The sequence below is a fragment of the Polyergus mexicanus genome, unplaced genomic scaffold (genome assembly GCF_030449975.1).
Source record: "Polyergus mexicanus isolate NDT 795.1 unplaced genomic scaffold, iyPolMexi1.0 SCAF_19, whole genome shotgun sequence".
Classification (NCBI taxonomy): Eukaryota; Metazoa; Arthropoda; class Insecta; order Hymenoptera; family Formicidae; genus Polyergus; species Polyergus mexicanus.
The window spans coordinates 4,088,910-4,104,421 of record NW_027223339.1 but is presented as its reverse complement, the minus strand read 5'-3'; the positions used below and the strand labels follow the sequence as shown (position 1 = coordinate 4,104,421).

At 38.0% G+C, this 15,512-nt stretch overlaps 2 protein-coding genes across 4 annotated transcripts; one reads left to right on the top strand and one right to left on the bottom strand.

Moving 5' to 3' along the window:
- Window positions 1–670: 670 nt before the first annotated feature.
- LOC138941574 (neprilysin-4-like) lies at window positions 671–15,221 on the bottom strand. Of its 3 annotated transcripts, XM_070311395.1 has the most exons (5): window positions 14,146–15,221; window positions 13,786–13,955; window positions 13,573–13,679; window positions 13,418–13,484; window positions 671–1,718 (listed from the first exon to the last, which is right to left on the bottom strand). In XM_070311395.1, the coding sequence occupies exons 1-5, from the start codon at window positions 14,202–14,204 to the stop codon at window positions 1,522–1,524; spliced, it is 600 nt and encodes a 199-aa protein (XP_070167496.1). In that variant the 5' UTR covers window positions 14,205–15,221; the 3' UTR covers window positions 671–1,521. The 3 variants fall into 3 exon arrangements, with proteins under 3 accessions (XP_070167496.1, XP_070167495.1, XP_070167497.1); XM_070311394.1 differs by lacking the exon at window positions 671–1,718 and having other exon boundaries at window positions 13,174–13,484; window positions 14,146–15,201; XM_070311396.1 differs by lacking the exon at window positions 671–1,718 and having other exon boundaries at window positions 13,174–13,484; window positions 13,786–13,995; window positions 14,146–15,200.
- LOC138941590 (uncharacterized) lies at window positions 1,982–2,816 on the top strand. Its single transcript, XM_070311421.1, has 2 exons — window positions 1,982–2,507; window positions 2,563–2,816. The coding sequence occupies exons 1-2, from the start codon at window positions 1,982–1,984 to the stop codon at window positions 2,814–2,816; spliced, it is 780 nt and encodes a 259-aa protein (XP_070167522.1).
- Window positions 15,222–15,512: the final 291 nt, after the last annotated feature.

Sequence of the window (15,512 nt, the reverse complement as noted above, 5' to 3'; positions counted from 1 at the left end):
GGCGCATAACTATAAATATATATAGTTTATATATAAATATATATAATTCATATATAAATATATATAATTGTATAAAATTATATATAAATATATATAGTGTCCCCAATTTAAATGGTAAGATTTCAAGAGCGTGTAAGGGACCGAAAAACTAAGACAAGAAGTCCTTTAGAGGTTTGCTCGTTTTTGCTCCATTTTAGAGAAAATCGCAAAAATTCAATCTCTCATTGTTAGTTGCTCTCTTGAATTGATTGGCACCGAATAAACTTTCTGCTTCAAGGTTCCTTACATATGTAAACACTTGATGTTATCCTTTACGGTGCCAATCAATTCAAGAGAGCAATTAAGAGACCAAATCATAGATGCAGTGTACCAAATATCACTAGAACAATGTCTAGCTGCAATTAATGAGGTCAGTGCTGCAAGAGGGCAACATTTTGAACAATATCTGCATTAAATAGATAATAATATAAATAAAATGTACATAAATAAGTAAAAAAACGAAAACTTGTTTTGTGTTTTTTATGATTTTCTCCACAATGGAGCAAAAACGAACAAATCTCTAAAGGACTTTCTGTCTTAGTTTTTCGGTCTCCTACATGCTACTGAAATTTTCCCATTTAAATTGGGGACACCTGTAATCTCATAATCTCATATACGGTTATATATAACATCATACAGAATTATATATAACTATATATACAACATGATTGCATTCCAGAAAATTTGCCCATATATAATTATATACAAATATATCTGATTATATATAACATATAATATGTATGTATCTGTGGCGAATAACCACCACAAAAGTACGGGCACGCGGAATCAACATGCGCCCCTTGTAAAATGGCGGCAAGCGCGCGCGCCCAGATTCACGCGCTGAACACGTGCAAGCTCGACAAACTACGAGAGCTTGCCGCGACGCGGCGGCAGCCGAGAGTCGGTGCCAGGAAGTGAGATCCAACGAGTAAGAGTATATAAGATGGTGAGCCGATCGATATCACCAGTCGCGGCTCTCGCTGCTAAAGAGGAGTTCTCTCGTTTAGTAGACGAAAGCTAGCGACGGTGGACGGAATTCGGGTCCGTCCGTATATAACCTCCATAACTTGCATAGCCGTAAGAAAGCGCATCTAGAGAAACGTCCACGTCCACTTCCGCCGCCCACTTCACCCGGGCCTATATTACGGACCGGATCTTCTGCGGAGCCACCGACTAGCGCTTCCACTCGCCGACATATCAGCTGGGAGTGGAAACTGCAGCCTCTGGAGCTATTGCCGGTGCGCTTCACTCGTCCGGGCAGGAACTTCCTGTTGACGTGGGACGTCAGGGTTAGGCGCTACATGTCGCCTACCTACGGCTGGAGCTACCCTCCACGCCTGTCACCGCTGCCACCGCTGCCACTATCGCCAGCGGCCAATGAGCGTACCGACCAGGAAACGCAGATTGCCCCGGCCTGCAGGATACACCGGGGGACGCAGTCTCTCGCCTCTACTTTTGAGAAGGCGACGCAAGTTACCAACACTACCACCTGCGAACGGTCCACACAGTCGGACCTCTCAGACTGGGAGGAAGCCATACGCTCTTCCACGACGCAGACAGACGCACCGCCGCTGCCCAAAAAGAGTTACACTCCACCCGGGACTCCTCCGGCGCTCCGTACGAGGTGGGGTCCATCACGAAACACCTCGACGGATCCGCCGCTCCAGTGGCGTGAACGTCTGCAGTAGGGCGCAAACACCAGCGCACAACCGGCCCTTTTCAGGGCCAACCAAAAATCAAACCAAAATTAAAACTTGTATATACCTCTCAACTGTATATAAAATAGAAATATATTTTTGTACATAGTAAATACGAGTGGTCATTGACGGCATCCCGTCCAGCGACATCTTCCCTTTGCGTATAGTGGAGCGAAGGAAGCGAGCGCGCTTCCGTATACAAACAACCCACAAATTGGTGACCCCGACGTGATCTGAAAGGAAAGATGCCGAAAGACGCAAACGCCACCGTCCTGCTGGACGACGAAGACACGGCAGTCAACCGGATAGCCGTGCGGATACCCCCGTTTTGGTCCGACGAACCCGAGCTATGGTTCGCTCAACTAGAGGGACAACTCACCCTCAGCAACATCACGGACGATGGCATCAAATTCGCGCAAGTGATATCGCGGATGGAACCAGAACAAGCACGAGAGGTGAAGGACATCATCACGCATCCGCCAGCCCACCAGAAATACGAAATCATCAAGAGAGCGTTAATACAGCGGCTGTCAGTATCTCACGAACAGCGGATACGACAGCTCTTAGAACACGAAGAATTAGGCGGCAGGAAACCATCACACTTCCTACGCCACCTAAGCACGCTAGCCGGAACAACGGTACCAGATGACCTTCTACGCACCCTCTGGTTGGGACGGCTTCCCACACAAATGCAAGCTATCCTAATTACGCGCACCCAAGACAAGTTGGAGGACGTAGCTGAACAGGCCGATCACATACACGAAGTCGGAAGCAGGTCACTGATATTGGCAACCACAGCACTACAGAAGGCCACCCGCATGAGAAGCACAGATGGAGGCCCTACGTCAACAAGTCGCCGCCCTCACTACCGAAATGACCGGTCTGGCGCGAAGAATGGCTAAGGATAAAACCCGTAACCGCTCCAGAGGGAGACAGCGAAAGCGATCGAGGAGCAGGACGAGGGATAGAACCCCTCGACAAGAGGGAGTATGTTTTTACCACCGGCGCTTCGGCAGCAAAGCCGAAAAATGCACGAAGCCCTGTGCCTACAAACAGGAAAACGACGGCGGCAATCGTTGATGGTGGCGATAACAGCCCCGAACCTCGCCGCTTATTCATGACAGACCATACTACGAGAATAAAATACCTCATCGATACCGGATCAGACGTCTGCGTGTACCCGTACTCCAAAGCAGGAAAGCGACAGCAAACCGAAGCATATCAACTTTTCGCGGCGAATGGATCAACCATCAACACGTACGGGACAGTAACTTTACAACCCGACTTTGGACTCAGAAGAGCATTCTCATGGCGCTTTATCATCGCCAACGTAACTCACCCGATCATAGGCTCAGATTTCCTGTGTTACTACCACCTCCTGCCGGATATCCGAAACAAAAAAATTGTTGGACGGAGCAACCGGGCTCGCCTGCGGAGGGACGGCAAGCAGTAACAAGACGCTCCCCGTAAAGGCAGTAACAGAGGGCAACGAATACCAGGACATCCTTCAAAAATACCCGGGGATTACACAGTCGAACAGCAATCAAACGAGAGTCAAACATAACACCGTTCACTACATCAAGACTACAAATGGGCAACCAGAAACATGCCGATCTCGCAGGCTAGCACCAGATAAACTGAAAATAGCCAAAGCCGAATTCGACCTGCTAAGGCAGGAAGACATAATCCGCCCATCGAAAAGCCCGTGAACATCACCATTACACATGGAGACCATGTGGAGGCTACAGAAAGCTCAACGCACGCACGGTACCGGACCGTTACCCAATACCGCACATAGAAGACTTCTCACAAACTCTCCATGGGAAAGTATTTACCACGATTGACCTCGTGCGCGCGTACAACCAGATCTCTGTACACGAGCGGGATATTCCGAAGACAGCCATTACTACACCCTTCGGACTCTATGAATTCTTGTACATGCCTTTTGGACTACGCAACGCCGCACAAACGTTCCAAAGATTTATAAACGAGGTGATACACGGACTCGATTATTGCTATGCATATATCGACGATATCTTGATAGCTTCACGTTCAGAAAACAAGCACAAAAACCACTTAAAACAATTGTTTGAGCGATTAAACAGCTACGGCATTAAGATAAACCCGGCAAAATGCGTATTCGGAAAGAAGGAAGTAAAATTCCTCGGCTATCTCGTGTCAGCAAATGAAACACAACCACTACCAGAAAAAGTGGAAACCATACGAAACTTCCACAAACCAAGCACGGTGAAACAGATGAGGCAATTCCTGGGCACTATAAACTTCTATAGATGTTTCGTACCAAGAGCAGCAGAAGACCAGGCCATACTGAACGACGTTCTAAATGGACCAAAAACAAAAAACAACGCACCAATCGAATGGACAGCCACACTCGAGAAGGCGTTCGAGAGATGCAAGGACAGCTTAGCACAAGCAACGTTATTGGCGCATCCAGATCCGGGAGCAGAGCTAACACTTACAACTGACGCTTCAGATACTGCACTCGGAGTAGTGATACAGCAGAAAAGCAAACAGGGATGGCAACCACTTGCATTCATGAGCAAGAAATGCAACCCAGCACAGCAAAAGTACAGTCCATACGACCGCGAACTCCTAGCAGTATATATAGCCATAAGACACTTTCGGCATATGCTAGAGGAAAGAAAATTCACAGTATATAGCGATCACAAGCCAATAATCTACTCATTTGATCAAGACTCGCTGCGCAGCTCGCCACGCCAAGCACGTCAACTCGATTTCATCAGCCAATTCACGACCGACATACGACATCTAGCGGGGAAGGAAAACGTCGTAGCAGACGCACTATCCCGGCTAGGAGAGATACAAATGGCCGTGGACCACGAAGAGCTCGCGAAATCACAAGAAGAAGACGAGGAACTCCGATCTATGCTACAGGAAGAAACGGGATTAAAACTGGGAAGAATTCCAATACCCGGAACGATGGCATACTTGAACTGCGACACATCGACGCCTACCTCTCACCCATTCGTGATCCAATCATATAGACGGCAAGTATTCAAATACCTGCATGGATTGGCTCACCCAGGGATCAAAGGCAAAACTCGTCGCACAACGCTACATATGGCCAGGGATACAACGTGACTGCAATAACTGGGCACGAGCATGCATCGCTTGTCAAAGAGCAAAAATCACGAGACACAATGCGATTAATTCGTAAAAGTTCGATAAGTGGTACAATTTGTGAGTGAAAAAAAGTTTGCTAGTTACTCGTTGTATCACACGGAAGTATTACTTATTGAGTTGTATGAGGGCAACGAATTACTACATAAAAGGTAAGAATCAGTGAGAGAGAGAGAGAGAGAGAGAGAGAGAGAGAGAGAGCGTGTGTGTGCGATCAGCTGTTTGCTACATGCGGTGGGTGTAAAAGGGAGAGAGAGAGGGAGAGGGAGTGGGAGAGAGAGAGAGAGAAAGTGTATGTGTGTGTATACGTTCTCTCTCACACATACACTCCATCGCATGTAGCAAACAGTTGATCGCAGCGAGCGCCTCACGTAATCCCCAGCATCGGACGATGAGTTGTGCCGCCCCTGCCTCACGTACGCGGCCCGTAATTCGTTAACTATTTCGCCTTATAATTTAAAAATTAAGCCTCGGAAAAAATTTTGGCAAAGAAAAAATCGTCTTAGAATACTGTCAAGTATATGACATTGTAAGGGCAGAAGATTGTTTTGAATCACCCTGTATACACGTACGCACGTACGCATACATTTTTTTTCTCGCTCTCTTTCTCTCTTTTATACAACACTCATACACCCTCTCATTCAGTTACTCATTCACGCACTCACTCACTCACCTGTTCACTCACAGCGTAGCAAATCTTCATGCTATGTATTGTTGTTAACTGCTGCACGGTTATTATTTAGCGACGGACCGCGGAGACTGTCCGACCACATTGTTACGTTGCCTAGCGATGCGAGAAACGCGATATGTACTGTGCAAGTTGCGACGTGCGCCTGGCCCGTGATTGACGCGAAATAAGACGAACGATCTTCTAAAACCTTCGCATTACGTAAGTATTATGAGTATTATGAATGTTGTGTAAAAGAGAGAAAGAGAGCAAGAAACAAAGTGTATGCGTACGCGCATGTATAAATGTCTCTCCCTCCTTCCCTTCCTCTTCCTCTCTGTCTCTCATTCTGTCTCTTTCTTTCTTTTACGCACACACTCCACCATACACACATCGCGTGTAGCAATCAGCTGATCGCAGCGTTCGACGAGCGGTGATCCGGAACAACTTTCGCTAAAGTGACGTTATTTTAAATACGTATTTCTGACGTAATTCTAAGACATTTTCTTCTTTACCAAAATTTTATTTAAAGCATAATTTTATGTTATAAGGTAAAATAGTTAGCGACTCATGCGGTGGTAATCACGCATCGGACGGTCAGCTGTGGCGCGTTGCACCGCTCCTGCCTGCCTTCTGTACTCGACGCGTGATTTGCTAACTATTTTTGCTTATAACTCAAAAATTACGCTTCAATTCAAATTTTGGTAAAGGAAAAATCGTCTTAGAATCGTATCAGGAATACGTCATTTTAAGGATGGAAGGTTGTTCTGAAACACCCTATATACAAATATATATGATTATATATAATTATATATGATTATATATATATAATTATCATATGATATATATATATATAGTTAAATATAATCCTGTATGATGTTATATATTGTTATATATAACCGTATATAAGATTATATATATTTATATATAATTATATATAAAATTTATATATGAGCACATTTCATATATAATTATGTATAATTATATATGGGCCATTTTTTCCGGAATATATATATATATTCCGGAAAAAAATGGCCCGTATATAGAGTGTCCTAGACCCGTATACCCCTTTTCTTTCAAAAACTAAGCATTTTAGAGAGAAACGTTTTGAACAAAACTTGTATGGTTTTAAGGGTAACATAAGATGGTGTCATTGGTTTGACCTTGGATGGCATTGTTAAGGTCAAGTCAAGGACATCTTTAATTTCTTAAATGGAACCCCCTATTTTTTATTGCATATTCTTATAGCTTATGTCGAGAGCTTTCCAAAACACTATAATAAAGTATTTTTTCATTAAGTACTTTTTGAGTTATTTTGTATTTTAATCTGACATATTTTGATATAAAAAATAAAATATTTCGTAAAATATTCAGTTTTCGATAATCTTACCATAATACTTTTATGTACAGAATAACGAGACAAATCAACTAGTATAAAAAAATAATTGTTTTTATGAAAATTATTTACAATGTGTGTTTTTAAATAATTATTTGTTTTTTTTGGCACTAATTGATTTGTCTCATTATTCTGTACATAAAAGTATTACGATAATATTATTGAAAACTGAATATTTTACGAAATATTTTATTTTTTATATCAAAATATGTCAGATAAGGATATAAAATAACTTAAAAAGTACTTAATGAAAAAATACTTTATTATAGTGTTTTAGAAAGCTTTCGAGATAAGCTACAAGAATATATAATGAAAAATAGGGGGTTCCATTTAAGAAATTAAAGGTGTCCTTGACTTGACCTTAACGATGCTATCCAAGGACAAACCAATGACACCATCTTATGTTCCCCTCAAAACCATACAATTTTTGTTGAAAACGTTTTTCTCTAAAATGATTTGTTTTTGAAAGAAAAGGAGTGTATGGGTGGGTTATGACACCCTGTATAATAGAATAATAAACATAAAATTATTATAAAATATATTAATGGAATTACAAATGTAATAAATATGATTTATATAAATACATATATATATATATATATATATATATATATATATATATATATATATATATATTTTATACAATTTTATATATCATCTTATATTAGACAAATGTTGTTATTTTAACGTCACTTTTACGTCATTTCAAAAGTGAATTTGACGTAACCAGTGACTAAAAAACGATGTCATAATGACAACACCTTGCTACCTAGGATACGATTATACATAATTATATATAATCATATATAATTATATATAATATATATTTATATATATTTATATATGAACATATTTCATATATAATTATATACAGAGTGTCCCGCAACGTGATGTCCACACTGAAACTGTGTATTTTTTGTATCATTTTAAGTCAAAAAGTCTTAATACCATACACATATGCCCTAAAGTCGCTTGTTTCGAAGTTATAGCGAAAAAATGCAAAAGTAGTTATTTCTCACACTAATGCGAGAAAAGCACTTTTATGACTTACCTTACCGCACTAGTAGTGCGGAAATAACAGGCATTACAAAAAATATTGTATGTATGGCATGTGCGGAAGACAACGAACTACATCGCGCATGAAGTTGCCGCATAAACTGAAGCGAATGCGGCAACTTCATGTGCGACATAGTTCCACACTTGTCATACAAGATAATATTAATAAATTGACTGTCGTTTTAAGTAAAAACATCGCATAAACATAATTTAGAAATTTCTCTTACCTACCAATCATGAGTACATTTTCCAATGAAGAATATGCCGATATTCATTTTATTTATGGTTTCTGTAATGGTAACGCACCCGCAGCAGTAACAGAGTATCACCGGTTTCCTAATAGAGTACCAGATAGAAGAGTTTTTAGTAATGTCCACCGAAGCATTAAATTTACTGGTAAGATCCCAAATAAAAATATTGACAGACCATTAAGGCGACATCGTCAAGTTAAGGATGCTGTATTAGCAACGGTAGACAGAACTCTTACTATTAGTATCAGAAGACTTTCGGCGCAAATTAACGTCTAAAACAACAATTTGGAAAATACTGCGTGATTACGATTTATACCTATTTCATTTTATGAATGTTCAAGCTCTTCAACCAAATGATTATCCTGCACGCGTCAATTTTTGTCACTGGCTTTTAAGAAATCGGCAAATACATACAAAAATTTTATTTACGAAGCTACTTTTAGGAGAGACGGTATTACAAATAATAGAAACTCACACGTTTGGTCACCATGAGAAGAAAATCCTCATGCTATTACTAAAACACATTTTCAAAATCGATTTTCAGTGAATATCTGGTGCGGTATAATCGGTAATCATCTAATAGGGCCCATCATTATTGAAGATCATTTAAATGCTGAACGATACTTGCATTTATTACAAGAACAGTTGCCCGAACTTCTTGAAGATCTGCCTTTAAACATCAGAACACAAATGTAGTTTCAACAAGATAGAGCACCACTTCACTTTAGCAGAATTGTTACGAGATATCTAAATGAAAAATTTCTTGAGCGGTGGATTGGTCGGGGAGGTCCAATAAATTGGTCTGCAAGATCTCTCGATCTATCTCCTCTGGATTATTTTTTGTGGCGGGACATGAAATCTCTAGTCTATGCGGATAAGCCAGTCAATCGGCAGCAATTATTAAATAAAATAACAGACGCTTGTAATAATATACGTAACGATGCGAAACTTCTTTTGCGTTCTACATCAATAATTCAAAGAGCAGAAGTGTGTGTAGACCAAAATGGTAGTCACTTTGAACAATTTATAAAGTAGTTTATAAAGTAAATTATTGTTTAATTATCGTTTAATTATTGTTTAATTATCAATAAATAATATTATCTTTAATAAATAACATTGTTCTTATTTTATGCAATTTTGTTTCTTCGCTATAACTTTGAAATAATCGATTTTAGGGCATATCTGTATTAAGACTTTTTGACTTATTGTTAGAATAACAAAAAGAATACACAGTTTCAGTGTGGATAGTTTCACGTTGCGGGACAGTATAATGCCTTATATATAATTATATATGAGCTATTTTTTCCCGGATATAGCTGTAGTGATATTCGTTTTTCTCGTATGTAGCCTCGAAGAAGGTATATTTCTTCTTTTTTTTTTTGCTAAATTTTTTACAAAGCCTAGATTGACGCTAAAAAGCCGGATTTTGCATTTTGGCTCTCAAAAAATTTATAATTAATAAAATACAGCAGCTCATGGCCAACTGCACTTTATCCGCCATGAACCGTACCTTGTTTGTCAACTAAAGAAATATTATTTTAACTCTTTTTTTCAAAAAATAGCTCTTCAGCGCCAATCTTATGATCTTACTGATTACAATATTTCTGTTATAATATAATTTTCTTTGTATTTTGGCCGTAATACGAAAAAAACAGCATCCGTAATTCACGGCTTCCCGCGAGAAATCTTTATTGTCTCTCCTGTCGACCTTTAAAAGAAATTCTTATATACAGAGTGAGGCATCTAAAACAGGCCACCTGAATAACTCGGCTGCTTTCGCGATAGAAAAAATGCATCGGATCAATTGTTTGGTTTCAAGGGGAATAATATCTGATGTCAATAGCTTTTTTTGTAGATAGAAGCGTGGAGGAGATGCTTCCGATAGAAGAAGAAAAGCAGTTGGTTTATTCAGGTGGCCTGATTTAGATGCCTTACTCTGTATAAATTGAAAAATAATCTATAACGATTTCTATGATTGTGAAGCTGCTTCTCATATTTATTGCAATTTGCTTTATCCAATGTTCTGTATAAAAATGATACATTTTTATTCTCTTTCATATAAGTTTATCTTAATAAAGTTCATGTAGTCTTTTCGTTTTAATTATATATATTTTAGAATAATGTATAAAATATGTTAAACGCATCTACTCGATATTCTTTTTCTGTTTTATATATTTAGAAATTGCTAGAGACTTTTTTAGATGAATTAAAAGTCCATTTAATTTTACCTACGTCACAGTATAATTACACAGTAGTGTCATTTTTGTTCTATGTGTGAGACCAAATTTTTAGTACGTATGCATTGGTCACCCAATTGATAACACAGTGCCTATGTGCGTATGTGGCTGCGTTCTGATATTCAGTGCCAGTACTGAAAATCTATAATGTACTTAAACTATAGATTTTTAGTACTGGCAGTGAATATCGGAACGCAGCCTGTATCATAGACATAAAATTTGCTCGCGTTGCTTGAAATTCCCAAATATTTTTGCACTTAAAACGAAATAAATATATATTCGGATGTTGAAGAGAGTGAAAGCAAAGATGCTGAGTGCAAAAAGTTCAAGCAACGCGAACAAATTCTATAATAAGCATAGACTACTTACGAGGTAGCCTAACCATAAGTTGAAATGTCCTTCACAGAGAAAAGAAAAGCATGAAAAGTATGGATGTCTGTCTTTTTCTAGTGGGCGTATTAGGGCGCGTTCCACTTAACGACCGCAACGCTCGCATTATCTGTCTTTGTTTAACTTTCGGTGAACAAAAAAGATGAAATGATACCGTGAGCATTGCGATCGCTAAGTGGAACAGGCCCTTAGTATGCGCGGCGATGTGACGCTGCTATGTTTCCCCCATTATTCTGCGCTAGAAAGAGATAGGCACCTAAACTCAATTCACAGTTTGTCCTTTTCGTTGAGGAGGACATCCTTCACTATTTCATAAACAATCTATACTTACTATGTCTATGCATATTATCTACATTCTATCCTTTTCGTTGTGAAAGACATCCTCCACTATCTCATAAACAGTCTATACTTACTATGGCTGCGTTCCGATATTCACTACTAGTACTGAAAATCTATAATGCACGTGTGACGCGTAAACTATAGATTTTCAGTACTGGCAGTGAATATCGGAACGCAGCCTATGTCTATAGCATGTATATATGTAAGGTTATATAAGGTGTCCCAAAGCATCCTTGACGACGCTCGTGAGCAGGTAGAGCACAGTAAACTGAACAGAAAAGTCCCCTGTATAATTTTTTCCTATAACACTTAATAAAGGAGTTATTATTAAGTAAAGTCTGGCCAATCAGTGCCGACTTTTAGCCGGACGCACGTTGGTGAGCCGCCCGCCGGGTAGTATACGTCGTCGTAGCGACGGAGCGCTCACGCACACTACCAGATGCGCAGCTAAAGATCTGCGTTGATTGGCCAGACTTTACTCAATAATAATTCCTTTATTAAGCGTTATAGAAAAAAATGTTACAGGACTTTTTTACTCAGTTTACTGTGCTTTATCTGCTTACGAGCATTGTCAAGTGTGCTTTGGGACACCCTATATAAAGGAAAATTAAAGGCTCGAGCACATAAAAAAACTTAAGCAGTAAGACTTAAGACTTAAGAATTTCAACCATACGGAATTTTCGGCGTAGCTTACGTTTCAATATAGCTACCTTACTGTTCGACCGTGATTGGTCAATTCGCTTACATCTTAAGTCTTACTGCTTAAGTTTTTTTATGTGCCTTTAGTCATACTATTGATACTATGTATATCGTCGGCATATAGTACTGGATGAAGCATGGAACCGAAATCGTGTTGACAGACAGAAAGAGATAAGACGATGTGTGGGTAGTAGCGGCTTATGGAACTATAGGATTATGAGGCATTTCAAAATTGTATACATCTTTGTCTAATTCACTCGTTTTGCACAATAAACAGGCAGAAACCATATTACTAATTATTTGTAACGTATATGGTATAATAATATCACTTTTATATGTTATGTTAATATACACCTATAAGTAGATTAAGGATGTTCCTAACACTTATAAGAATACGGTACTGTTCCTCTTCTCCTTAGACAAAATTCAACCAATGAAACGAGAATAAAATGAGAGATCCGTGCCCACATATCACATTCTCTCTTTCTAAGTCGCTCGATATGAAAGAACAAAAAAATTTTGCCGCATGCTCCGTCCAACATTATATGTCGATGATGTATACCAACGAGCAACTCATGATGCATTGCAAAAGGCCGCGAGAATCAATAACAATCTATTTTATTTAGCATCTCTTTTTAATAGCGACTGCGCACACATCGATTCTTTGCATTGCATTATGGGTGGTCCGGGATTATAACTTAACCTTCCTTTAATAACCTTATATATATATATACGTATGTATGTATGTCAAATTTAAGCATACAATTTTCAATATGGTGCTGGGTCATATGGCTTGGACCAATTACATCAAAAGTATACCGACAGCTCAGTGATACTACTGTGTAGTTATATTGTGGCTACGTTTCATTGTGTACGAACTGTAATCGAGATAAATTGTGTCACATAGTGTAGATCAATGCAAACTGTTATATATATATATGTATGTATGTATGCATATATATATATATATATATAATATATAATATGTATGTATGTATGTAAAATAATGAAATATAAATAAATAAATAAATAATATATATAATTAAAAAAATAATATAATTTTAATGAAAGTAAATACTTATGTAAACAAACATTGTGTATAATTTTCATTCACTCAGCATAATTCCTTCTTAGTATTGTGATTTCAATTTCCGTCAGTATATATATATATATATATATATACTGACGGATATACTGACGTTATATATATATATATATATATATATATATATATATATATATATATCTTATTATTATTATTATTACTATTATGCTTTACCATACCGAGCATTTGTTTACAGGGTTCATTGGAGAACCATGAGGGCAATTAAACACTTGAGCAAAATCTTTGGAATTACAAAGCGTACCGATCACTCGAAATTTACCAGGCGAATGTACAGCTGTTTTTAGCTTATTTCTAGTTGCCTCTGGACGCATTGAACCGCACCAAACTTGAGCAAAATTCAAAAAGAATAATTGTTTACCTGTCGCACTCATTCCGGGTAATGTCTCGTCTTCTTCTTCATTCAAGTGTAACCATCTCTCATATGCCTGCAAAAAAATATATTTATATCTTAGTTTGAAAAATTTGAACCTTTTTTTGTTAAAGATTTTCAAAAGCGGAATCCTATGAAATTACTCTGAACGCTTGTTTAATACCGCCATTATCGGCAATATTTTCCCCCTGCGTATTAACGCCATCTATCTGCATTTCAACTTCCGTTATGGTATAACGTGCATATTGATCTGTGAGAAAGAACATTGATTACAAGACCAACCAAAAACATGTATAATCGCTATCTTATCCGCATGTTTCTATTAGCTAAAAAAAATTTGTTTTATTTTTCTCTACCGATAAGGCATTGCGCTCTTCGGTGAAAACCATTGATTGCTTCGTCTTTCCACCACCTATGAAGATTCCCATCCTTGTCGAACAATCTACCTTTGTCATCAAATCCATGAGTAATCTCATGTCCAATTACGACGCCAATTCCGCCATAATTTAAACTTCGTGGAAAAAATCTGTGATAAAAAGGAGGCTGTAGTATGCCCGCTGGAAACACTAAGAAAAAGGACAGAGAGAGAGAATAGAAGTTTGAATAATTTTTAAGAGGATTAATTTTTCTTTCTTAATATATGTGAGAAAAACGTGAAAAAAACGTGAGAAAAATAAAGAACATGCAAATACTTTCTTAAATGAAGTTAAACTGACTTATCTGATTCTTGTTGCGACTGTAATAAGCGTTTACGATCGCTGGAGCAGTATTCCATACAGTTTTATTGACATTGTTTCCAAGACGATCTTGTTCAACTCGAGTCAAGTGTTGCAAGATATTTAAAGTGTTTTCAAAATATTTATCTGGTCGAATTACAACCTGCGTCAAATATGTTAATAATCTTCCTCTTTTTCTCTCTCTCCCTCTCTCTCTCTCTCATATATATATATATATACACTGTCGAACAATTAAGTTTTGAGACTTGCTTCGCATTTCCGAACGTTTGATCCGCTTGTGCTGTCAGTTTAGAGGGTTATTTACAACTCAATACTCAACATGTGATGCAAGTTTTACATTATTTAATTCAATAGTTAATGATATAGTCACACGAAATTGTGTTACAAAATTTTGTTTAAAAATCGATGTAATGGAAAGAACGTTTGACTACGGGCCAATATTAAATTCTGCATTAAACTCACAGACTTCTATAATATACTAGGCTGCTAATACGGCTATATTTTATATAAGAACATGTGAAGCTAGAGTCGATCATCGAGAGAGAGAGAGGGGGGGGGGAAGAGGGAGAGAGGATGAGAGAGGGAGAGAGGGAGGAGGGAGAGAGAGAGATAGAGAGGGGGAGGGGCAGAGAGAGAGGATGGGAAAGAGAGAAGGAGGAAGAGACATTTATACACACACACACACGTACTTGTGTTATAAGATAAAATAGTTAGCGACTCATGCGGTGGTAAGCACACGTCGGAGCTGCGGCGCGCCGCGCCGCTCCTGCCTGCCTTTTGTACTCGATGCGTGATTTGCTAACTATTTTTGCTTATAACTCAAAAACGCTACAATTCAAATTTTGGTAAAGGAAAAATCGTCTTAGAATTGTATCAGGAATACGTCATTTTACAGACGGAAGATTATTCCGGAATACCCTGTATAGTATACATATAAGAATAAAAATGCTAATGATTTGTAGTATACTTGGCTGTTCAAGTAGATATTCTAAAGGAAGAAATATAAATTTTTTTAGTAAGTACATATAACCTGTTTCTCTTCTTTTTTTAAAAACTAATTATTTCTATGTGTTATTAAATATTTATAAATCAACACTTTCATATGAATAGAGCTTATTCTTCAAAGATAAAAATTGATTGACAGCCTGGTTGGATGGATAAACAGACAAAATTGAACCCCCAGTAAATATGCTATAATATATAAAAATAATTGTTTTTAAGAAAAAGTATGTAATTATTTACAATATATTTTTTTAAATAATTATTTGTTTCTTTTGCACTAATTGATTTGTCTCATTATTCTATATATAAAAGTATTACGGTAAGATTATCGAAAACTAAATATT